This window comes from Trichophyton rubrum (genome assembly GCF_000151425.1).
Source record: "Trichophyton rubrum CBS 118892 genomic scaffold supercont2.16, whole genome shotgun sequence".
Taxonomy (NCBI): domain Eukaryota; kingdom Fungi; phylum Ascomycota; class Eurotiomycetes; order Onygenales; family Arthrodermataceae; genus Trichophyton; species Trichophyton rubrum.
This window is the reverse complement of record NW_003456413.1, coordinates 83,111-105,981: the sequence shown is the minus strand read 5'-3', so window position 1 is coordinate 105,981 and position 22,871 is coordinate 83,111. Positions and strand designations below refer to the sequence as shown.

The 22,871-nt window shown below is 48.1% G+C and overlaps 11 protein-coding genes across 15 annotated transcripts in view; 6 read left to right on the top strand and 5 right to left on the bottom strand.

Moving 5' to 3' along the window:
• Nucleotides 1-1,051, bottom strand: part of TERG_08552 (uncharacterized protein) — a gene marked incomplete at both ends in the record, with an annotated part of 1,182 nt that extends 131 nt beyond the window's left edge. Inside the window, 3 exons of the mRNA XM_047748972.1 lie at nt 3-628; nt 684-762; nt 843-1,051. Coding sequence (XP_047604965.1) covers nt 3-628; nt 684-762; nt 843-1,051 — 914 coding nt within the window. The remainder of the gene's footprint in view (nt 1-2; nt 629-683; nt 763-842) is intronic.
• A 322-nt stretch (nt 1,052-1,373) lies between these two features.
• Nucleotides 1,374-2,238, top strand: TERG_08551 (uncharacterized protein; the record flags this gene model as incomplete). Its single annotated transcript, XM_003230898.1, has 5 exons — nt 1,374-1,433; nt 1,489-1,505; nt 1,600-1,805; nt 1,887-2,089; nt 2,155-2,238. 5 exons carry the CDS (start codon nt 1,374-1,376, stop codon nt 2,236-2,238), a joined length of 570 nt encoding a protein of 189 aa, XP_003230946.1.
• Nucleotides 2,239-2,467: 229 nt separating this feature from the next.
• TERG_08550 (uncharacterized protein) lies at nt 2,468-2,785 on the bottom strand (the record flags this gene model as incomplete). The annotated part of the gene is made up of 1 exon (XM_047748971.1): nt 2,468-2,785. The coding sequence occupies one exon, from the start codon at nt 2,783-2,785 to the stop codon at nt 2,468-2,470; it is 318 nt and encodes a 105-aa protein (XP_047604964.1).
• Nucleotides 2,786-4,386: 1,601 nt separating this feature from the next.
• On the top strand, nt 4,387-5,070 carry TERG_12708 (uncharacterized protein; the record flags this gene model as incomplete). Its single annotated transcript, XM_047751627.1, has 1 exon — nt 4,387-5,070. The coding sequence occupies one exon, from the start codon at nt 4,387-4,389 to the stop codon at nt 5,068-5,070; it is 684 nt and encodes a 227-aa protein (XP_047607578.1).
• A 2,097-nt stretch (nt 5,071-7,167) lies between these two features.
• On the top strand, nt 7,168-8,352 carry TERG_12707 (uncharacterized protein; the record flags this gene model as incomplete). The annotated part of the gene is made up of 1 exon (XM_047751626.1): nt 7,168-8,352. The coding sequence occupies one exon, from the start codon at nt 7,168-7,170 to the stop codon at nt 8,350-8,352; it is 1,185 nt and encodes a 394-aa protein (XP_047607577.1).
• A 2,932-nt stretch (nt 8,353-11,284) lies between these two features.
• Nucleotides 11,285-12,609, top strand: TERG_12706 (uncharacterized protein; the record flags this gene model as incomplete). Its single annotated transcript, XM_003230896.2, has 8 exons — nt 11,285-11,351; nt 11,415-11,539; nt 11,595-11,677; nt 11,746-11,868; nt 11,943-12,030; nt 12,089-12,173; nt 12,244-12,362; nt 12,418-12,609. 8 exons carry the CDS (start codon nt 11,285-11,287, stop codon nt 12,607-12,609), a joined length of 882 nt encoding a protein of 293 aa, XP_003230944.2.
• A 262-nt stretch (nt 12,610-12,871) lies between these two features.
• TERG_08548 (uncharacterized protein) lies at nt 12,872-14,674 on the bottom strand. Its single transcript, XM_003230895.2, has 3 exons — nt 13,744-14,674; nt 13,572-13,677; nt 12,872-13,509 (listed from the first exon to the last, which is right to left on the bottom strand). The coding sequence occupies exons 1-3, from the start codon at nt 14,182-14,184 to the stop codon at nt 12,971-12,973; spliced, it is 1,086 nt and encodes a 361-aa protein (XP_003230943.1). The 5' UTR covers nt 14,185-14,674; the 3' UTR covers nt 12,872-12,970.
• TERG_08547 (uncharacterized protein) lies at nt 14,624-15,919 on the top strand (the record flags this gene model as incomplete). The annotated part of the gene is made up of 3 exons (XM_003230894.1): nt 14,624-14,984; nt 15,041-15,378; nt 15,440-15,919. 3 exons carry the CDS (start codon nt 14,624-14,626, stop codon nt 15,917-15,919), a joined length of 1,179 nt encoding a protein of 392 aa, XP_003230942.1.
• A 170-nt stretch (nt 15,920-16,089) lies between these two features.
• TERG_08546 (uncharacterized protein) lies at nt 16,090-18,606 on the bottom strand (the record flags this gene model as incomplete). Its single annotated transcript, XM_003230893.1, has 2 exons — nt 16,090-16,842; nt 16,903-18,606. The coding sequence occupies 2 exons, from the start codon at nt 18,604-18,606 to the stop codon at nt 16,090-16,092; spliced, it is 2,457 nt and encodes an 818-aa protein (XP_003230941.1).
• A 674-nt stretch (nt 18,607-19,280) lies between these two features.
• On the bottom strand, nt 19,281-21,339 carry TERG_08545 (uncharacterized protein). 5 transcript variants are annotated; one of them, XM_047748970.1, is made up of 4 exons: nt 20,785-21,339; nt 20,477-20,726; nt 20,313-20,398; nt 19,302-20,250 (listed from the first exon to the last, which is right to left on the bottom strand). In XM_047748970.1, coding segments are annotated over exons 1-4 (891 nt in total). In that variant the 5' UTR covers nt 20,787-21,339; the 3' UTR covers nt 19,302-19,697. The 5 variants fall into 5 exon arrangements, with proteins under 5 accessions (XP_003230940.1, XP_047607575.1, XP_047607574.1 ...); XM_003230892.2 differs by having other exon boundaries at nt 19,281-20,250; nt 20,477-21,339; XM_047750593.1 differs by having other exon boundaries at nt 19,281-20,250; nt 20,313-20,726.
• Nucleotides 21,340-21,349: 10 nt separating this feature from the next.
• TERG_08991 (uncharacterized protein) overlaps nt 21,350-22,871 on the top strand; it is a gene marked incomplete at both ends in the record, with an annotated part of 2,535 nt that continues 1,013 nt past the window's right edge. Inside the window, 2 exons of the mRNA XM_003230891.1 lie at nt 21,350-21,366; nt 21,477-22,829. Of these exons, the coding sequence (XP_003230939.1) occupies nt 21,350-21,366; nt 21,477-22,829 (1,370 nt within the window). The remainder of the gene's footprint in view (nt 21,367-21,476; nt 22,830-22,871) is intronic.

The window sequence follows — 22,871 nt, the reverse complement described above, 5'->3', positions numbered from 1 at the left end:
GCATTGCTTCCCAGTCATTCTCGTAATCGTCTACAACTGCGTTGGATGCGGGCGCTTCGGCATTTGGCTTATGAATGCTGTTGCTATTGATCCCATTATCATCTTCGGCTAGTAGTCGATCAAGGTCATCTTCCTCATCAGGGAAGCCGGCTGGGACCTTATTAGTCCCGGCATGGCCTATATTGTCTTTAGGCGGATCGCCTAGCACCTTGTCATTCCACTCCCACTCGAAGAGTTCGTCATCTATAGATGTAGTGTTCAACACGCTGCTCTGTCCATTGCCGTCCCCACCGAATAAAGTCTTTACAGCACCCTTCGTGGATGAGGTTGTCTCCGGATGTGGAGAATCCCTGAAAAGGTCTTCCTCCTCTGGGTTCGGGAGAGTTCTATCCTGTTGATTCTCCTTTTCTCGTGTAGGGAGGTTTTGTTCCTTGCCGAATCGGAAATCATCATCGTCTACCTCTGGCATAGGCTTCCCTTCATCAATCCATTCTCTCCGCATCACCTGGAGTCGTTTAGAATGACCAAGTTTCTCAATGGTAGCCAGGGTATCAGTAAATTTGGCACGAGGGTATAACTCATCCAGCCATAGCCGGTAAAAGTTGAGCAATCGCCCAGCATCAGAAAACTGTACCAAAACGATTAGCAATCTACGCATATACACATGTCCATAGCTTCCTTACCTCATGGCCTTTGCCCTTTAGTTTCAATGATGTTCTCGCCATTTTCCGCAGCCTCGGAATTCCATCTTGTGATAACAACCTGATAACATCGGTTAGAAGTTAAACTCGGGTCTCATATTTTAATCCAGATTGATCCAAGAAATGTCCGAACTCGTTTACCTTGCTTCATCAAGTTGAGCTACCGGCGCTCGCTTTCTCGAAACTTGGAGTTCATCATCAATACCAAGAACCCCTTTCCCCGGATTTGGTTGGGCTTGACTAGAGCTGGCAGCTGTGGTTTTGTTTGTATCTTGCTCTACTTGGCGAAGAATATCATCCAGCCCAGCATCATAATCAAAAAGGTCGTCCACATTTTCATTGACATCCATTCTTCCAAGAAGCTCAATATATATTCCACCGGCAGGTAGTGTTTCGACCGTCATTTACAATGTCCCCAATATCAAATTCAATTCAGACTAACGCGACCTCGCGAAATACCGCGATCAGTCCGCGCGTTAGTCACGTGGATAGAATTCCTTTGTAATTTGGTTAATTAGTCATGCATTATTAGGTCATCTTTACATCACATGACTCTCCAGTGAAAACCAACTTGGGTAACTAAGCCAAACGTCAACTTGTGCCATCGCTCGAAGACCACGCAGTTGACAGCGCTTTTGAGGGTCAATTGCCTGCCAATACATCAGTCGCAAGATGGCAGCCGACCATGCAAGGCCAATTGTGCCTCCAAAACAACTCAAAACCGACTATCCCGTATGTTCGTCCCGTATAACACAGGCCGAATAGTGTACTGACAGTCTCCTCACAGTTAATAGATTCAGACCCGTATGAGGCTTCCCTAGTCTCTTGCTTTCTTGATTATGATTCCGATGTGGCGTAATTTACTGGTCACCAATGTTAACAATCTTGCGATTATTAGCCATGTACGCCGCGTGTTTGGATATGCTCGACCCTCAGATTATATAATGGGAGCCGGCGTCACCGTTGTGAGCCCACTGCTTTTCGGGATCATGGAACGTGTTCAACCTGCTGCATCTGGTGCTATTAACTATACACGATGTATGAGACTGGCCGGAGCCGTTGGATTGGCAGCAGGAATTATTACCGTTTACCAGCGGTCCAGCAGTCAGTTATTCCCCATCCACGAATCCGACAGCGCTGTAGGATTCTACATAGATCCTGTTACTGATAGCAACCCTCTTGTAGACCGATTTTACGGACTCACGGAGAACTCTCGTGAAGAAGAGATGGATATGCGGGAAATGGTTGACAAGATCAAGAAAGGAGAGCCACTATACGGGACCTCTGTACTCTCACCATACATGCAGGGCGTTGCTGCACGGAATTCCCGCTACACTTCGCTCTTTATTCATGTGATTCCCTGGTTCAACGTTGTCAACCACAACCAGGTAGGCACAATTTCAATTTCTGATAGAATTCTGTAGATGAATGCTGACGATACCGTAACCTTTAGCACGGTGTTGACACCGCAAAATATTATCGTCAAGCCGAGCGAGAGTTGGAAGCTGAGCGTGAAAAAATGATGGCTAGTCAATAGGTAGCCCCTACTATTGATGAATGCAACAACCATTCTTTTCCTAACTTTTCCCTGTATCTATATCATACTTGTGGCAAATACAAATGACCAGTTTCCATTTTTCTACGTCATTCTATAGACAATATACCTTCGATTCCTTTCAAGTGAGGAGCGTCCTCTATCTCGTCTTTGAGCTTGCGGTCCTTTTTCCCTTTGGGATTTGGGGCTATATTCCACAGTTAACAAATGGTTACTTATCACTCATCGATAGAACTTTCTCACCGTTTTCATTTTCTTGCACATAAAACTTCCGTAATAGCATGATGGCCTCTTTTCTATATATACCGCCGTAAACCGGGTATGGCTGGTCTATTGCAGGGCTGCTATAATTGTTAGCCGCCACAGTGCACTGTTGTAGCAATCTGCTATCCTGTTGGGTTTGGTTGGGGATGTTTAACACTGACTCTGAATGGAGGGTAAGGACCCCCCCGGTACCCCCAAAGCGTTCATTAGCACAACCAAAATACACGCTTCTTATCTGATACTGCCGTAGTGCTGAGGCACACATGATACATGGTTCAACAGTCACGTATAGATCAGTTTCACGAAAAATGGACCGTGGGTGGCTTCGTAGCGCTTCTTCGATGGCTAGGAACTCCGCATGCCTTGTTCCCTACACAGACTAGCGCTTCAGTATATTATACACCAAAAAGATTCACCACACGAAATTAAATCAACCTACATTCAAAGACTTATTTGTGTCATTCATCCCAGATCCAATCACCCTGTCTTTATTTACAAGAACACAGCCTACAGGCGTTTCGCCGACAGCAAGAGCCGTTTCGGCCTTAGAGGATTGTCAGTGTCCATAAGATGTATGAAATACTACATATTTGAGCCTGTTAATACCATTTTCAAGGCCATTTTCATAAAGACCTCATGTTTCGAAAGGTTGGACACAGCCTGCATCATGAAGGTGCTCCGTAGTCATTAATAAGGGTATCAAGAGCTATTATTATTATCTTGAACTTCGCCGCTTTTGCGTGGTTGAGCATTTTAAAGTAGCTACCTAACTAGTGTCGTTATGGTATTTTGATTTGTCAGCTAATATTAGAGAATTTATTGGTTAATACAGCAATAAAGTAACGTGACTCAAGTAAACTAGACCCATTACTCACTACACTCTACGAATGACTAAGAATTTGATGACAAATTCGCCTTAAGTCGCAATGTTTTCAGCCTCAAGATCTTAAATGGGCTTTTTCTCGTGATTTTGTATCTTGATTGAACGACATCCCATTAAATCCATGGATTTTCCTCCCTAGCCCCTTTTTTACGCGTCAATATAGGTACCGCGCTCGAAGTTGATGCTCTTGTTTTAAAGTGTGGTGAATCACACTATATTCTCTCTCCCCTTTTTTATCCTCTTCACCTCCTTTTGAGTCTGCATGGGATGGATCACTCTCATGGCTAGCCAGAATGGTTTACAGTCCCGACGCTCCCTAGGGAAACAACGAGACATTAAAGCCAGGGATGTGCCTCTGTCTTCACTTATACCAAGCCATCTTGCATCTCATTTAGCCGCAGACACGAGTGGTGAGCATGGAATTGACCGGGAAACCTTCTCACAGCTCCGGCGGGAAATTCTTAGCCAGAGTGAAGATGGCGAAGCAAACACCAATGATAACATCGATGATATCTACAATCTAATATGTGTGGTGGTAAGAGCCGGCTTTGAACAATCTCTAAAGCCCCAGGGTGCCAGGGCTTCGGGAGATGATATCATAGGCCAAACCCTTGACTGTCTAGATATCATTCGCCTGGCCGTACAGAGAGCACCAGCAGTTCTAAATGGAAGTGCAAAACCAGAATTAATCAAAGAAAATACTCTGCAATCTCCCTTGTTCGTATGGGTCCTGTCATCCCTCCTGACTCTCCTTTGCTCTTGGAACGATCGAAGTATACAGGACAAAGTATGCCAGGTTGTCTCAGTCATATATGGTACTCAGTTCAAAACTATTCGGCTTTGGTACTCAGTGAAATCAATATCTCGATTTCTCCAGGCCTGCATTGGTGGTTAGTTCATGTCTCCCTTAATCGATTCAGCTTTATCTCCTTCTAACCATATGACCTAATGAAGAATTAATTCATTCAATCGAGACCGCTAAGATGCCATGTGGAGGCGTTTTCCCCGGCAATGATTTGTATTTTCCAGTGCCCACTGTTGAATTTTTATCATGTCTAGATGAGCTTGGCCTTCCGCGGGATTGCTGCGGTAAAAGTCAGCTAGAAAATCCACAAACTGTTGCCATGGCTTGCCTTAGACTCATAGAGGCTATCACGTGCCCAGTTGAGCTTTCTTTAACCGATTCAAAAGCATCCTTATTGCGTGAAAGCTTTAACTATGGTTTGCACTTTGGAGTAAGACTGTGGAAAGCAATATTCGCATGGTTTGATGCGAATACAGTGGCTGTAGGCGAAGAAAGTCTCACAAGCCTTCTGGTCGAGTTTGTCTCGTTTTCCAGAAAATTATGCTCCTATTCGACTCGGCTTAGTTCACGCATTGATCAGAAGGTGTTGTTGCCTTTATTTCAATGTGTCGTCGACCTTGTGGACCCTGAGAAATTAAAGCGAAGCAATGAATTACAACAGGTTCTAGCTGAATTTCTGATGGAAGTAATTCGCCTAAGCCAATCGTCAGCAGGAGTGGAAGGCTTGGTCGAGGAGCTGTTTTTCTACCCCTTATCCGACATTGGTGCTAATTTAGACTTCTTTCAAACACTACATCAATCACTCCAGGTAAACCAGCCATACCCAATACCGGCAGCGACGAAGCGGACTAACAAGGTATAGCATGTTGTTCTTAGAGTGGTCGCCGGAGAGCATAGAGCGAAGCTTGGGTCGAAGGCAGTCCGGCGTGTTGGCTTATTTGATAAAGATAGGGGGTCTACTTCTCGCTCATATATTTCTGACAAGAAGGATTCCTCCATGGTTGCGTTAATTGATGCCTCTACAGATGAAAGAGCCTCAAAGAGGCCACGACTATCCAATGCAGAAGATCAGAACGGCCACTCAGATCTCTCGAGTGTTGTCTCGAATAAAATATACAGTACCCTTGGGGTATTTCCTCCAAATGGCCTTGAAGATTTAGATGAAGATGCTATGTGAGTTACTTGTTAGCAATTATGTGGGTACTTTCCTGTTGACATGTTTTAGGCAAGATTTCTCTAATTTGTCTGCTGCCGACAAATGCATTATCATTATGAATCTGGGAAGACTTGCTTGTGCCTGGGCACAAAGCCTTTGTGGAGAGGAATATGGTAATATTGCGGGACAAACGTATATGTGCAAGGTGTGTAATGATGAGGTGGAGAAGTGCTATACAAAAAAACCGATATCTCCGCTTCAGTTTGGCTATCTTAGAAGCATTATTGCCGGCATTCTGCCACGAATCGAGGATTCAGGGAGCTGCAGAATATCTGCGATGATTGCTATTCGCAACATTGTTAACCATGATTTGCGTGATACCGAAGACAGGCTAGATATTTCTCTATTTGGAGAATATTGTCTACGGTCTCTCAAAAGCTCTATTCGAGAGTTGAGAGTTGCCGCCGGGTTAGTACAAATCATTATGACCCCTCGACATAACACACTGGGCTTGTATAATTCTAACTATCATGTCTTATTAGGAAAGCATTAGTATCATTTCTCAGAGGCTCTCGTGGATCAGATTTACGCTGCAGCAATTTCATTGTGGCTCTAGAGTACCTTCACAAGATTTTTGAGAAGAATGAGCTTTTCTTACAGGAAACATGCGTTATGGCTCTGCGTCAAATAGCTGAGTAAGTTTCATTGTCAATACTACTACTGGCTTCTATTAATATCTGAATAACAGGATTTCAAATGACGAAGAGATGAACATTGTGCTTCTACGGTTACTTGAGTATTTAGGTCATGCTAACCCATTCATCAGTGGGATAGCATACACAGAGGTAGGTGATGACCACATCCTTTTCAAATACATCTGTTATCACTAACAAAAGTATAGATATCTAAATTGACAACTCTGTTGAAGTTGACACCTGCAGCACTCTTTCGGCCATATTGGAGAACACTATCTCAGTTGGTCATAAAAAACTTTCAAGCTCGGCCACAAATGGCGGATCAGTTGTGTGATTTACTCGGGATGGAGATTAATGGGTTCTTACGCTTAACCACGTCTTACACCTTGCCCTATCTCGTTCTGACCAGAAAAAAAGATATTATCTCACGAATTGCCATGACACACAGCAAGAAATCTATCTCAGAATTAATCAAGACCCGGTCGCATCTGGCATCGATTCTAGCGCTTTTGTTGGTCCAGCCTCTCCCTAACCCAGAAGCTGCAATACCCTGTATACTCCAAGAGCTTTCTGTGAAATTCAACGACCCAACCCTTTCAAAGCTAGTTCGATCTGAGTGTGTCCCAATTACCTGTGAGCTCCTGCGAGGACTAGGTAGTTCAGGTGAGGGGAAAGGGTCTAAGGTAATGCACTTTACCAACATCATACATGAAAATACTAATACTTGAGTAGTACTACGATGCTCTTGAATACATCGCATCCGTTACACCTCGGCAAGTTGGCCGGGGCGTAGTTGAAAAGTCAGAGAATCTAAGTGTGTTCATCGAAGAGCACGTTCTTGGGGTGGTAACAGAGTTTGTCCATGTTATCAACGACTTTCAGGTTTTGCAGCCAATTCCAGAGAAGAAACGGGATATAATCGCCTTGGGAGAGATGATAAAAATTGCCAAGGGCAACATTGGCATTGCCTTACCACAAGTTAGTTTTTCCCACCCCCACAGCTACCAAGTGAGCTGTGCTCTGACCTGCTCTTTAGATTTGTGCCTGCTTGCGCGCTGCGTTAGACACAGATGACCTTCGTGACCATGCATTTGCTACCTGGAACGCCATGATACTTGCTCTTAATGAGGTTGATCTTGAGCCATTGGTTGATCAAACCTTTGCTATCATTCTCAAATACTGGGAGTTCTTAACGGAAAAGTCCAAAAAGAAAGAAATCGAGCTTGTGGATTACATTCTCAGGGACAATGACGATATCCTTATTGCTGTTTTTGAGACCTTACCATCTCTGGAATCAATACCTGAACTGTCTGAGCAAAACAAAAAAATCGAGAACCTCAAACAAATGATGGATATAAGGAGTAAATTCATGGCTCTTTGCCGACGATGTCAAAGCGATAATTTTGCTGTCGTCGAGCGAGCTCTTGTTGAGCTTCTGCCAAACCTCGCTAACCACGAAGAGTTCATACACGGCTCTGTGTTTAGTGAACAACCGGACAAAAGCCTGGTTGGAAAAGTGACAAGAACCTTATTGGATTGCTGCGTCAAGTATAATCCAAGCTCCCCAACCATAGTCTCACTATCTGCCCAGTGCCTCGGTCTAATAGGCTGCCTTGACCCTAATCGCATAGAGTCGATCAAAGAGAAAAAGGACATAGTTGTCTTGTCTAATTTTGAGAGATCCGATGAAACCCTTGACTTCATAATATTTTGTCTTCAAAATATTCTTGTTGATGCATTTTTGGCAGCGTCCAACAGTCGAACTCAAGGCTTTCTTGCGTATGCTATGCAGGCGCTCTTGACTACTGGTAACATAAGCACGGCTATTCCGCCAAGGTCACAAGATCCCCAGTCCAGCGACTTGTATCGACGCTGGCTAGAACTCCCTGAGCTCTCTAGAAACACGCTAACCCCATTTCTCAACTCCAAGTACTCTGTGACAATCGGTGCGATCAGTACATCATGTCAATATCCCTTATTTACTCCGACTCTAAACCACTCGGAATGGCTTAGGACCTTTGTTCTTGACATCCTTCAAAAAGGCAAAAGCAGAAATATCCAAATACTTTTCAGTGTTTTCAGTCGGATTATTCGAACCCAGGAAAAATCTATATCTGTGTTCTTGCTCCCTTTCGCTGCTCTTAATGTTGCGGTTAGCGCTATTGACGAAGAGCGTGAGCATCTCAAGGGGGAGCTTACCAACATCTTAGAATGCCCACTGCCAGACCACAAGGGACCTGAGCGGGAGAATCTGATTTTATTTAGCGAGGTATGTTGGAAATTCCGGAAGTGATGGGATATACTAATAATGATAAAATTTAAGAGCGTGTTTGCTGTTTTAGACTACCTTTCTCGTTGGTTGCATGGAAAAAAGAAGGAGTATACTAGCATAACCTCTATTGGGAATAATGCCAGCCGCAGTCAAAAAGAATCCCTCACGGAGTCTGCTGTCCAGATAAAGAGGGTGGAACAACTTTTATCCTGCATACCAGCTGAGATAATTTCTAAACGGGCAGTTGAATGTAAGTCATATGCTAGGGCGCTCTTCCATTGGGAGCAGTACATACGCCAGCAGAAGTCTCGCCCAGAAACAAATGCCATGGAGCTGGAATCACTTTATCAAAGACTACAAGATATTTATACCCAGATTGATGAGCCAGACGGTATTGAAGGCATATCATCGCACTTGCATGTCCTTGATCTTGACCAGCAGATATTGGAACATCGAAACTCAGGCCGATGGACTGCAGCACAGAGCTGGTACGAGCTGCAATTAAATAAGTCACCAAAGGACCTCGACACCCAGATAAATCTTCTAACATGCTTGAAGGAATCTGGACAATACGGTATGAGATAACGATGATTGCTGCATTGTCTTGATGGTACTGACTTCTCTAGGTATACTTCTCAACCAATTTGACTCTTTGAAGAAGAACGAGGCTATTATACCGAAGATGCTCCCTTTGGCAATCGAATCCTCTTGGGTGACAGGGAAATGGGGGAAGCTTGAGAAGCTCACATTAGACCATCGTGATGAGATCACCACCGACTTCAACATTGGCGTCGGTGTTGGCCTAGTTGCATTTCGCCAGGGGAAAAAAGATGAGCTGGAAAAAATTATAGAGGAGCTCCGGATGAATGTTGCATCAGGATTCACCCTGAATTCCGTGTCAACATTCCAGGCTAGTCACGATGGCACCCTTAAGCTGCACGTCTTGAGTGAAATGGAGCTCCTGACCTCAGGTTCTTATGACAACTCTTCTACTCCACGGAATGAGCTTTTTACCATATTGGATCGTCGTTTAGACATGTTAGGAGGCTGTATTTCTGACAAGCAGTATGTCCTTGGGATTAGACAAGCTATCATGGATTTGTCGTAAGTCTCCAAATTGTTTCCCACGTAGTTTGAGGCGTGACTCTAACCATTTATAGCCCTGCATACGATGACTTAGAAGTTGCTTCTGTTTGGCAGCGGATTGCAAGGCTGGCCAGGAAAGCAAACTGCAAAGACCAAGCTTTCAATGCAGTGTTACATTCTGCCCAGCTTAACGACAAAAATTCTACAATTGAATATGCGAGACTTCTATGGAAGGAGGGCCTTCATAGGAAGGCTATACAAACGCTAGAAGGAGCCATTTCTGCCAATGTCTTTGGTCCAAATGGTCGCTCTGAAACTAGTGATAATGACGCCTCTGTTCCCACAAAAAGCTACGAGCAAAATTTACTTATGGCAAGGGTATGTATAGTGCACGTATTTCTATTAGTAATATTCAATATCTGCTGATTGACTTTCGTAGGCCTATCTCCTACTTGCGAAATGGATGGATAGTGCTGGGCAGACACAATCAGATTTCATCGTCTCGAGATACCGGCAGGCTATCCATTACCATTCGAAGTACGTTAATTTCAGAAATCACCAGCCATATCGGATAGCTAATCGTCATTAGGTGGGAAAAGGTCCATTATTACTTAGGAAAGCATTATGCGAAAATATTAGACTCCGAAAAGTCCAAACCCTTGGGTAAAGAGGGTCAGAAATAGTACGTTACCATTTTATAACCCTACATCAAGACCACGTACTAACGTTTTATTTTAGCTTAAGCGGTGAAGCCTCGAAGTTGGTCATCAACAGCTATCTGCGATCTCTGACCTTTGGGAATAAGTATGTTTCTCAAACACTACCGAAGGTTCTTACGCTATGGTTAGAACATGCCGCAGCAGTCGACCAACCATTTGACCCAAAAAGAGGTGATAATGAGTATGTATGCCAACCCTCTTAAGTGGATTGCGTCTAAATGGTATTTTAGGGATTTCCAAAAGCACAACATGTCGCAACGAAAAAAGAATCTCGATGAAATGCACTCTCAACTGAAGAAATATATCAGTCGCATATCTCCGGCATTGGTAAGCTCAGATTTTCCACGGTCATATTCCTTCAATACGGATGCTGACACTATCAGCTCTTCACAATTCTACCCCAAGTTGTGGCTCGAATCTGTCAATCTAATACCACTGTTTATAATACGCTCACGTCGATGATAGTGAGACCTGTTGTTGCTTTTCCCCAGCAAGGGTTGTGGACTGTGCTTGCCCTGCTAAAGTCTTCTTCAAAAGATCGTGCTTCCCGTGGAATTACCATCCTTCAGAAGATAACTGTAAGTATAGCCTAGAGCTCTGTTTAGCAACAAGCTGAAGAAGACTACTACGGATATTGAAAAGAAGCAGTCTCTCACAGCATTTTTAGGAGTCTTCCAGGAAATCAAGAACAGAGCCTCCAGCGGGGGATATTCGGTTGATTATTAACCAAGGCCAGAAGCTTTCAGAAGAGCTCTTAGGACTCTGTCTCGCGCGCATAGAAGAGAAATCTTCAAAAGTCAGCTTATCTAAATCTTTGCGTTTTAACCACAAAGTAGCACCGTGCAAGCTCGCGATTCCTTTACAGGCTACATTGACTCCAACGCTGCCTTCAAGTCACGAGCCTCACTTCCTCAAGACGTTCCGTGCTTTTCCGGCGGATACCATAACAGTTGAGGGTAGGATAACTGATAATATGTTTCCTCCAAAATAATTCGTAAGCTAACGTTGGCAAACCAGCTATATTGGACGAGGCTTTGGTTCTCAATTCCCTGCAAAAGCCGCGTAAGATAAATATACGCGGATCAGATGGAAAGATATATGGTCTTCTATGCAAGCCGAAGGATGATCTACGCAAAGACCAGCGTTTAATGGAGTTCAACAGCATGATCAACCGATTCCTTATGAGGGATCTTGAGTCAAATAAGCGACGCTTGTGTAAGGCTGTTCTCTTGATTTAGCATTTTCGTGGCTTAGTCGCTAACCCCAGGTGGCACACAGATATCAAAACATATGCAGTCACCCCATTGAATGAAGAATGTGGCCTAATTGAATGGGTCAATAACCTCAGAACCCTAAGGGATATTGTGACAAGACTTCTCAAAGATCGAGGCGTGTCCGTGAATGTAAGTGCAGTGATACCTCGACATGTCTAGCAGAGTGATGCTAAAGTTGATAAAGTATTCCGAGATACGCCGGAATTTGGATGAAGCATGCTCGGATGACTCCAAACTTTCAGTTTTCAGGGAGAAAGTATTGAAGAAGTGCGTGATTTTGTTCATACCACCTAAGCCTCCCCATGTATCTAAGGCACAAGCTAATATAAAATCAGGTGTCCGCCGGTCTTACATGAATGGTTTGTTGAAACATTCCCAGAGCCAGCCACATGGTTTGCGGCTCGCCTAAAATACACAAGATCCAGCGCTGTGATGTCCATGGTTGGATATTCTCTGGGGTATGTGAAGATTGTATTTCCCTTACAACCCCCCCAACAGAAAACATGAACCCAGGCTGATCTTTTTAATGAAGACTTGGTGATAGACACGGAGAGAATATACTGTTTGAGGAAGAGACTGGAGGAATTCTTCATGTTGATTTTAACTGCCTCTTTGACAAGGTATGTCTGCCCTCGATTGTGTCTCTATGCAATGGTTCTAACTCATATTGATTAATAGGGATTGACTTTTGACAAACCTGAACTTGTCCCGTTCCGGCTTACCCATAATATGACTGATGCGTATGGGGCATACGGATACAACGGTAAAAATTGCCCGGGACATGTTATCAACAGTACATTTAATGGCTAATTCACTACCCTTATTCTTTCAAGGCCCTTTCCGGAAGACTTGCGAGCTCACTTTGGGTCTCCTTCGACAAAACGAAGATTCTCTTATGACTATTCTCGAAACCTTCTTGCATGAGCCCACTACAGATTTCATTGGAAAGAAGGTTAGTTTACCCATTGATCATGGAATACATATCGCAAGCATCTGACAGATTGCAGAAACGACATAACCCACGCGTTCCAGATACACCAGAGGGTGTGCTCGAACTTATCCGTAACAAGCTCCGAGGACTTCTTCCCGGAGAATCCGTCCCGTTATCAGTTGGAGGACATGTGGATGAACTAATTCTACAGGCAACTCAAGACAAGAATCTTGCAGCGATGTACATAGGCTGGTGCCCCTTTTTCTGAGACCAGAGCGCTTGCACAATCCTTGTCAATAGATGTATATCATTTCAGCAGCTGACTTATGTATACCGTTGAAGCCATTTTCTGTGTTTAATGCAAATATAAGAAACAGGGATATATAGGCGTGAGCGCAGCCCCAGATGCAAAAATAGAAGCCATAGATGGTTTTCAATTACTCCCAGCCCGATGTTCGCCCATGTTATACATCTGTTTCGAATTAAATAGAACAACACCATTTCACTCAAGAAAAAAAAAAAAAAAAATCTTTGAAACTCCATAGTAAATCATCTGTCTCCAGCAAGTCAGTGTAGTAATGATGATAATGAAAAGATGATTATTGGATGTTGTGCCTTGTATGAGGTGCTCAGCGCCCGTAACGGCCCCTAGTCCTGCTGGGAGATCGACTTAGACTTCTATTGCTGACACTGCTATAGCTCAGACTTCTCCTACGACGTGGCGGGCTATCTCTTCTCGAACGTCTCATACGTGGAGGTGTAACTGATGGAGACCTCGAGGAATATGAAGGTGACCTTGCTCGCCCGACAGGGGAATGGGATCGTGAGACTGACCGCGGACGGTATATATCGTGTCGATCCGCAGCGCGGCCTCCGCGAAATCTGCCACGGCCTGGCGGAGAGCGGTACCTTGAAGACAACGGCGGTGGTGGTCTGCCCGAATCAAGAAAAGCTGAACCCCTGCCGCCTCCGTACCGCCCACCACCATATTCCGTACGAGAGGGTCTGGTGGCCGGGGGAGGGGAGCGCGAAAATGTGCGGCGAGGGAGTATTATAGAGACGCTTAGTACGGCACCATCAAGCTGGGCTTCGTGCATATGAGCAATTGCGGACTCGGCATCTGCAGGATCGCGATAGTGAATGTACGCAGCTCCACGGTTGGTCATGACTGAAATCATAACATAAGTTAATTAAATAAGCTATGTATGCAAAGACGAGTGGAGGCCTCACATTGCCGATTCATTGGTAATTCTAGGCTTTCTATCTCTCCGTATGCAGAGAAGATCTCGCGCAGGTGGTTTTCGTTGACATTCTTCGTCAATTTCTCCACGACAATCTGGCGCGGTGAGATTAGCAGGTTTGCGCACCCAAACTACAAATAACCGGAGAGAATAAACGATACCTTTGCACTCCTTCTAGCGGGGGGAGTAGGGCTTCTGGTATAGCTTCTACCGCGCGGTCGACGGTCTCTGACAGGGCTGCGACTACGGCTGCGGCTGCGCGAAGAATATGGACTTCGCGACCTTGACCGAGACTCACTGTACCGCACACCACGGTTTCCATTGCGCCTGTCTCGGCCATCTCGAGCTGGCGATGCGCTTCGATCACGACTATAGCTCCGTCTATGGTTCTGAGGAGATCTCGCGCGTCGTGGGGGAGGTGATCTCGACCGTGATCTGGTGCGGGACCGGGCGTGTCGCGGCGACGGAGACCGCGATAACCGGCGGCGGGGAGATTGTGACGGCTGAGAGGGTCGTCTGTTACTATAAGTATCTGCACCATGATGGCGATGAGACCCGCGCGAAGCTATCGACGGTGAGCGCGAGCGGCTGCGCGACGGCATCCTGGCGATCTGAGAGAGCTCCGAGCTGGCGATAGCTGGTCTAACAGCGCGGAGAGGGCCTGACAGTTGGTATAATTGGTGTTCCCGGAGGGTATAGAGTGCTCAGTCCGCCGCAGAGAAGATCAATAATGGCCAACAAGGGCGAGATTTTCAGCTCGACACGCAAAGTTCTCGATGAAAGAAGGTTATCACGTGATAACTAGTTAGTTCCAATAGTGGAGTTATGTAAACGCCCTTACATAATCTTCTGTCACGATCGCCGTTTGTCCTGTCAGCCAAATAACTACTTCACTTAACTAGTTACTTAGTTGTACGAACTACGCAGCCCGCCATCTACGTACGCCTAAGAGCTCTCCATTATACCAGCATCGCTCCGTTGATATTGCAGCAAATTCAGTTCAACCAGAGGTGTCATATGAGAAGATTTTACGGAGTATAAATGGCTCATCTTTACCACCAGTCGTCGTTGGAGGGCATAATCAACTTTTCCCCCCAGCCGCTCTCGGAAAGCCAGAGAGAACGCGCAGCTACGATATTTCATACAGTTGTGGATCACTTCCGGCAAGAGGAACTTGCCTCTGGCTCTCCTCCAAGATACAGCCGCTTTCTCCTTGTCCATCATTCGTACAGCTTTTCACTGCCGGGTCCCTCCCAGGACGCCTTTCTCCGGGTGTTTTTTGATGCAATGGGGATCGATATCGAGACAGCCCCAGCCCCAGATTTCGCCAGCCAAGCTGATGGCCTGCGCAAGAACTTAACCGCATTTGCAGACTTTTTATTTGACAGCTTCTTTCTCCCAAGTAGGTGCCTATCTATCATGTTTCAATCGTTAAGTTACTAATACCGGTTGCAATAGTACGAGCATCTGGGGGTTGTACCTCACAACCTTCCCCAGCTCATATGTCGGCTCTCCAAAGAGTCCTAGCATCATATGAGCATATCCCGACCCCAGAACGGGTGGCTGCTCTCCGTCAGTTATGTCTCATTCGCGACCACCACAAATGTGTCGTTTCCCATACATTCGACACATCGGAAGCTAATAAGCGATTACGCCAACATGGAGACAACGCTGAAGATGATGACGGAAATCGGCTATTAGGGGAGCACCAGGACCGTAAACCTAAGGTTGGGCACCTTGAAGTAGCACATATTATCCCGCATTCGCTAACCCAAGCTGGTGCGAATGGCGAGCTGGTATGTAACTCTCCTTCCTAGTTTTTTTTTAATCATTCTACAGGTTTAACATTTTATCTAGAGCGACGCGAAGAAGGCTACGCTTATGATGCTCAATATGTTTGATTTTAACATCTCTCATATTATTGACGGCGTTAATATTGACAAACCATTCAACGCAATAACCCTTACTCTAGACCTTCACCGATATTTTGGCGAGTTTGAAATCTTTTTTACGCCTATATCTGACAAGCATCACACATATAGGATTGAGTCACTCCTTCCTGGTGGGCTTATACAGGAACTCCCTGTTACCCGCGAATTATACTTAACTGAGGACCGATCGATTGACCCTCCGCTACCTCGGCTTCTTGCACTCCACAGAGCCATTGCACTTATTCTAAACTTATCTGGTGCTGCAGAACCCATAGACAAGGTCCTTAGGGATATGGAGGATCTGGCTGTCAGCACTTCAGGGTCAACGGAGCTTGGACGGCTCGTGACTCTAAAAATGAATGGATGGTTTGACCGTCCTGCGATTCTGAAACCAACCTGGATATAGCAAACTATACTGGGATGAGTCGGGATTACTAGTTTGTTTGAATAAATAGGGGCTTTCCAAGATATACATTCAAACATTCTTAATCAACCCGATAAGCAAGGAATGGCAAAGCATGAAGAAGATAACGAATACAAGCATGAGTGATGAATGGGATTAAGAGAAACCGTTATTCATAAGATCGTTATCTGCTGGTTGTTCGCAAAGCTCCTGCTCCACTCCTCGTAGGCTTGGATAACCTCTGGCTGGGTCCGTTTCGGGACCATTTCGAGCGAAGCTCGGAAGTGATGGACCTGGATCTGTAGATTGGGCATTCTCTTTTCTTCTTCTTCGTCCAGGCACAGTTCGGCAGCAGTTTCACAGATGTTCACGAGCTCAGCACCGGAGTGGCCGTCAGTCACGGAGGCCAGGATGAGAGCGTCCACCTCGTCATCGACATCAGCGCGGTCAATCCAGTTTTCAAATATCTCTTTGCGAGCCTCCATGTCTGGAAGCCCAATGTACAATATGCTGTCCAGTCTTCCAGGTCGCATGAGTGCAGGGTCGAGGATCTCTGGCTTGTTGGTGGCAGCAACAACGAGAACGTTTTTCAGCTCCTCGATGCCATCCATTTCATTCAGCAGAGTGGTCAAAATGTTGATCCCGCCATGCGAGCCGGCGTCTCGCCGAGATGCAATGGCGTCTATCTCGTCGAAAAAGATAATACTTGGGCTTGCTGCCCGCGCCTTGCGGAAGATCTCCCGCATTGCCTTTTCTGACTCACCCACGTACATGCTGAGCATTTCGGCTCCCTTGACGGCTAGGAAATTCAACCCAGCCTCGGTGGCAAGGGCCTTGACCATCATCGTCTTTGAGCACCCGGGTGGGCCGTAAAGTAGTATTCCCTTCTTTCCACTGATATTGAGATTCTTCATTCGCTCGGGATTCTATATCCGTTAGCATTAAGTTCTGCGTGAAAGGATGAGGGTCAGGGGAGGAAGAGGTACCTTGAGTGGTCTTTCGACAGCCTTCTGCAGACGGTTCTTGATGTACCTTTGCCCACCAATGTCCGACCATCTTACAGACGGCGTTTCCAAGAAAACCTCTCTCATGGCCGTTGGCCGGACCTCTTTCATGGCCAGGAGCATGTCTTTCTCGTAAATCTTCAAGGGTTGTGGTTTGTCACTAGAGAGATCCAAATGATCCTCATAGTATCCGCCTTCATCATCATCCTCATCAAAATACCCGTCACTCTCGTTTTCATACTCTCCAGCATAAAACCGATTTCCGAATGTAGATGTACCATTCGTAAGCGGAGGCGGAGGTGCAGGCGATAACATACGGGCCTTTGCCTTTCTGCAGGACAACTGAAGTAATGAGAGGAGGTCTGCACCAACGTATCCATGGGTCTTTGCAGCTATGGTCTCCAACACCCTGTTGGTAGGCTGGGTTGCCGACCCGCGAAGAGCCTGTAGAATTTCCAGTCTGCTCTTTGAAGTGGGAATCTGCAGTTCAATCTCAATCCCAAGCCGGTGAGGTGTGCGTAGGCTATCATCCACATCATTCGGGTGCCTTGTGCATGCAACCACCAGCACCTTGCTGTCCTGGAGCGAGTCCAGTGCTTCACAGAGAGCGGGAGAGAGGGAAGCATCGGTTGACCCTGCAGAGGATCGCTTGGGTGCTATAAAGTCGAGCTGGTCAATCTTGATGAGCGAAGGCTGGTACTTGAGCGCATCCGAGAATATCTTGCGCAGAACTGCAGCTCCATCTCCCCCCGTCCTGCTGGTAATCGACGATGTGACGTTGAAAGTTCTGCGCCAGTTGGTCTCTCCTATCTTTGCCAACATAGCACTCTTTCCCGTCCCTTTGGCTCCGTAGATGAGAATCCCGCCAGTACTCGTGTAGAACGAGGGCATAATAATCATCTGATCGTGGGTATTGAAGTCCTGCAGCCGTTCGTTGACAACTGCCAGCTGGGGCGCAAGACCGCCGAGTCCATCAGCCGTGACCTCCAGACGGCCCGTTGACGCTGGATCTGCGTCCCCGGGGACCTCATCTGCCTTGCCAATGGTCACCTTCGACTGCTGGGTATATTTAAAGATGGTGTTGGCAGTGTCGTTGCTACTACTCCCAGCATTGATATGGACCACCTTGAACCGCCTGGAGACGCCCTTAAGTTCGACGTCAAACGTCAGCCCGAGCGAAACAACCTCGCACTTTGACAGGGGGTATTCAAGCGCCCATTCCCAGTGCGGACGCTCTTCTGCTGCCAGCTCCGAGGTCACCGACGAAGCTGCTGGTGAGGTGCCGGCAGAGCTGCTGCGCTTCACCTCCTCGAGCCTGACGGTCTCGATATCAGCCAGCGGGTCGAACGCAGGCGAAATAGAGACCTTGTCACCCAGCCTGAGGCCGTAGAGCTCCTGCATCTGCTTGGTCGTCTGGATGATGTTGTCGTGTATCTTCTCTGCGGCACTCCATGCTATGGCAGTCTTCACTTTGCTACCCGCAGCAGCACCAACAGCACCACCACCACCACCACCACCATGGCCGTTGCTGGCAATGCTATAAGTCTCTAGCTGGCAAAGCTCGCCTACTCGGACTTTGACCTGCAGCAGCGACGCCGGCGACAGATAGACCCGGAATGTATCCTTGTGGTCGGCGCGGGCTTGCTTGGAGGCCGGACGGACAGTAAACAGCTTCGACTCCGCCATCTTGCAGCAGTTCTATGTATACAGCTGTCTTTGGCCAGGCGAGATGGTACCAGACGAGTATCCCTAGCCTTTGTCACCTGTCGACGCCTGCTCGTCTCTTCTTCTTCTCCCGTGGATGGCCGGTGGGGGAGATAAATGGAAATATTTTGCTTTGGTGTAGTTATAGATATTTTTTTTTTTTTTGCACTGCAGAAATTGAGAAATTGATAGCTAGCTAGTTAAGCACGGCAAAGCAGCGTTCTACCTACAACAGAGGGGCAGGATGAGACTATTTATGTATAAGCTCAAGGGAAAAGACCAAAGTGAGGAGGGCATCGGGATTCCTCAGCCTGCTACATCACCGTAGGACTGAGATTTGCATTGCGACCGGGGGGGGGGGGGGGAGAAAGGCCCCATGGGAGGCGCTGGAGGGCGCGGAACGAGGGATAACCGCAGGCAGGATACCTGCATACGGGGCGCACATATATTCGCAAGAGACGAGTGGCCTCTGTTCGCCCTTTGGTTTCGTAGACTACGGAATATTTGGGAGCGTAAGATGCGTCACCCCGTCCAGTCCGGCCGGTTCCAGCCAATAACGCCGTTGGAGACGGTTTCCTGCATACTGGTTGCAAGGGTTGACTGCATCAGAGTACGTAGATGGCATTCTTCTCCTCCCCCCGGGGGTGGGTGGTTTGTTCGTATTATTGCTGTCTGAGTATGTATTTTTAACACTTGTATTTATAAATTATTCTATTGTACCTCTAACGCAGACATGGTGAGGGACGGGGGGTTTTTTTTGTAGGATACAGACAGATCTCGTTATAGCGTGGGGAGGGAAATAATGTAAGGGGGGGCATGATAAAAAAAGAAGAGGTCGAAAAAGGGGTGCCTGCTGGCCAGGGCGGCTGACATTAAAAGCGGATAAGAGGGTCAAAAGCTGAACATGTAGCGAGAAAGAAGATCAAAAATTAACAGTGTTTCTGGTGGCCGTGGAAGAATTAGCCGTGCTGCGTTTGTAGCGTCGTATTCAACCGAGCGGGCGGGAGACAGGAAGACAGAAAATGGAGCCAAAGCGAGAGAGAAGACACTAACGGAAGAGGAAGAGAAGAGGACTACTGGGCCTTCTTGGCCTTCTGCTCTCTCTTTCTCTGGAGGGCGGCGGGGTCGTACTCGGTGTCGAGTAGGTAGTCCCACCATCTGAAGCTGCTGGCGTAGTTGCCGACGAACTTCTCGTGGTGGAGGTCGTGGTGGTCGGCACCGGCCCAGAAGGGGAGGAAGTGGTGCAGGCTCCAGGGGAACTCGTAGCCGCTGTGGGCGTCGATGGCCTGGAAGAGACGGAAGACGATCCAGAGGTACATGGTGAGGATGTGCAGGTCACCGGTCAGGGCGCACCAGAGGATGGGGCAGCCGACGGTGCCGAAGCCCAGGGCCATGACTTCGATGGGAGAGGCGTACTCGGCGGCGAGGCCAAAGGGAGCGGAGTACTGGTGGTGAATCTTGTGGACGGACTTGTAGAGCGGGCCCCAGTGGAAAGCGCGGTGCGAGAAGTAGTGCCAGGTATCCTCGAGCACGAAGAAGATGGCGATCTGGTAGGCCATCTTCCACCACGGAGGGAAGGGAACCGTCGTCTCTAGGCCAAAGTATTGCGCCATTGGGTGGAATAGCCTACTGCTGTTAGCTTCACCCCCTTTTTTTCTTCTCTTCTATATAACAAGGCTGGATCCTACCATATCTGGGGCAGCTCGACTGTAAAGTGGCTGAGAAGAACGAGTTTGGCGCAATTCCACTGTTCCTGCAGGGTCGGGATTTTATTCTACAGCAAGTTAGTTTCCGACGTAGAAGGAGGCTTAAAGAATGATAGTAAAAATGAATAATATAAGGAGATACGTACGCTCTGGATCTTGTAGCGGTTAAAGTACGGCAGACGGTCGATGATCATCCAGGGAAACGAGCGGCCAAAGTAGACGATCTCGTGCATGGCAAAGGACATGATGCCGGTGGCGAGGACGTCGTTCTGCATGTAGGCGTACCAGGCCGCCCACATCTGCTCGAAGACATTGAGCTGGGGGTTGTAGGCGGCCGTCTGCTGGAACTGGGCCCAGTACGTCTCCGGCGGAGGGGAGAGCAGCGTTGTTGAATTCCTGCAGGTACCGAAGGTTAACCGCGAGCTCGACGGCAGACGGGGAGGTTGCTACCTACATGGCGGACAGGAGGGCTCAGCGGGAGCCGGAGGAGAAGCCAGCAGCCGGCGTGAAGACTCGGGCGTGTCCAGAGGCTGAGAAGATGCTGTCGACGGCGTTTCTTCTCTTCTTCTTCTTCTTCTTGTTGTTATTTGAAGTTGAAGTTGAAGTTGAAAAAAAAGATAAAAGAAAAAGATAAAAGTCAGGGGATGCTTAGTCAGCCGCCTATTGACGAGCCGTGGTGGCCTGACAGATACGAGAAGAAGTCGAAGAAGTCGAAGTAGAAGACGTAGAAGTAGATAGAGGAGCTAATAGAGACTGGTAGAGACTAGGAGCTAGATATCAAGTAGAGACTGATCGAGGTAGAGATCAAGGAGGTAAGGTCACGGTAGGGTGGCCAGCTTATATATAAGCAGCGGCGTTGATGGCAGCGCGGAGCAAGGAAGAACAACATCCAGCATAGCGAGACCGCGCGCAGAGATCGTATGACTGCATGACTTCATGACTCGACGAAGAGCGCCAGACTGCGCAGAATCCGAGACTGAGACGCTCCGGGACGCCGTTCCACTCGCCGGGTGGCCGGGATGTCGCTCATTGGCGAGTAAGTAGCAGGAGAGACAGGCAGAGCTGGAGATGACGACGAGGATGAAGCCACTGAGAGAAAGGCAAAGGAGAGCCGGTATATAAGAGAATAGATGCTGACGGCTGCAGTCACGTCCGCCGCCTGGACGCCTACGTCGACCGGTTACAGCTGCGAGGCCTTGCGGAGGCCGGCGTCGAGACGAGCCAGCTGCGTGAGGCCGCCGCCGCCAGGACGAGAGAGATCACCACCACCACCACCACCACCACCACCACACAGGATGCGAGAACAGCGAGGAGGACGGGCAGGGCGCAGGAGGACCTGGGATCAGTCCATCCGCCGCTCCTTGCAGCTGCCAGAGCCCTTTCTGGGGGCTGTACGCTGAAGTCGGCCAGGGTGCTCGACCATCTACGCCGTGTCCATCGCCTGCAGCAGGTCATACAAACCGCCGAGACGAGGTATACCGAAGATGAAGACAAAGAAGAAGGAGATGGAGACTACAATGCACCGGCCAGAGAGTATACTACGAGTCTGCTGTGGTTGGTGGCCTCCAAGGCTACGGTGCAGACGTTTGCCGCCGTCATGAGCTCCATGGTCGACGAGACGGTCCCCCTCAGCGATGGCATCTGGTACTGGGACGAGGTGCTTGGGTCGGCCTTCTACTCGGGCCTCTACACCCTCCAGACGGCGCCGGCACGCTGGGCGGGCTACCTGATCAGCCTATATCGGACCATCCGGCAGACGGGCAGCAACCATAATAATGTTCGTCATGCTCGCAGGGGCAGCACTGCGGAGGACCTTAGTGTTGGCAGCGGACTCCACGATGGCACCACTTTGATGGCACGATGGCGGGCCTTCTACCGGCTTGTCCACCGCAGCGTCAGCGCTCGTCCCGTCTCAAGCTCCCAGGCCAGAGAGCTCGCCCTCTCACCCTTTCAATTGGCCCGCTCCCGGGCTCGGGCTAGCCGCAGTGGCCTGCGCAGGCTGAGGGAGATGACTGCCTGTGCCGTTGGCCTGCTCATGGAGGAAGGCCTCCTCTTCGACGTGGCTGACGAGGACGAGACCATCATCACTCCCGCTATTATCACTCCTGATGCCGGTGTCGGTGCTGGTGCCAGTACTGGCCTGGATCCAACGCCTTCATCGTCAAAGAAACATGACAACCCAGACGAATGGCGGGATCTTGTCTCGCGGACCACCGTGCTCATGCAGACCGTCCTCCAGCACGTCAACAATCTGGACACCGACCTGACCGGGTTCGAGGACAATGTCTTTTCCACCGTCGGGAGCGGGATACGCGCCATGGAGGAGTCGCTAGTAGCGACTACCGAAGGGACTGCTGGGACAGGTCGCTCGCCCAACCCAACCGACCAGGCCTACTTGGTCATCCAGCTGCTCATCGACGTGCTTGAGCACCATCTCCCTCGCCAGCAGAAGCAGAGCCGCCTGCTGGCCCGCAGCTATGCCCGCCCATCCACGCGCTGGTGCGCTACTGGCCCGCTGCATTGGCGCTCCTCCTCTCCTCC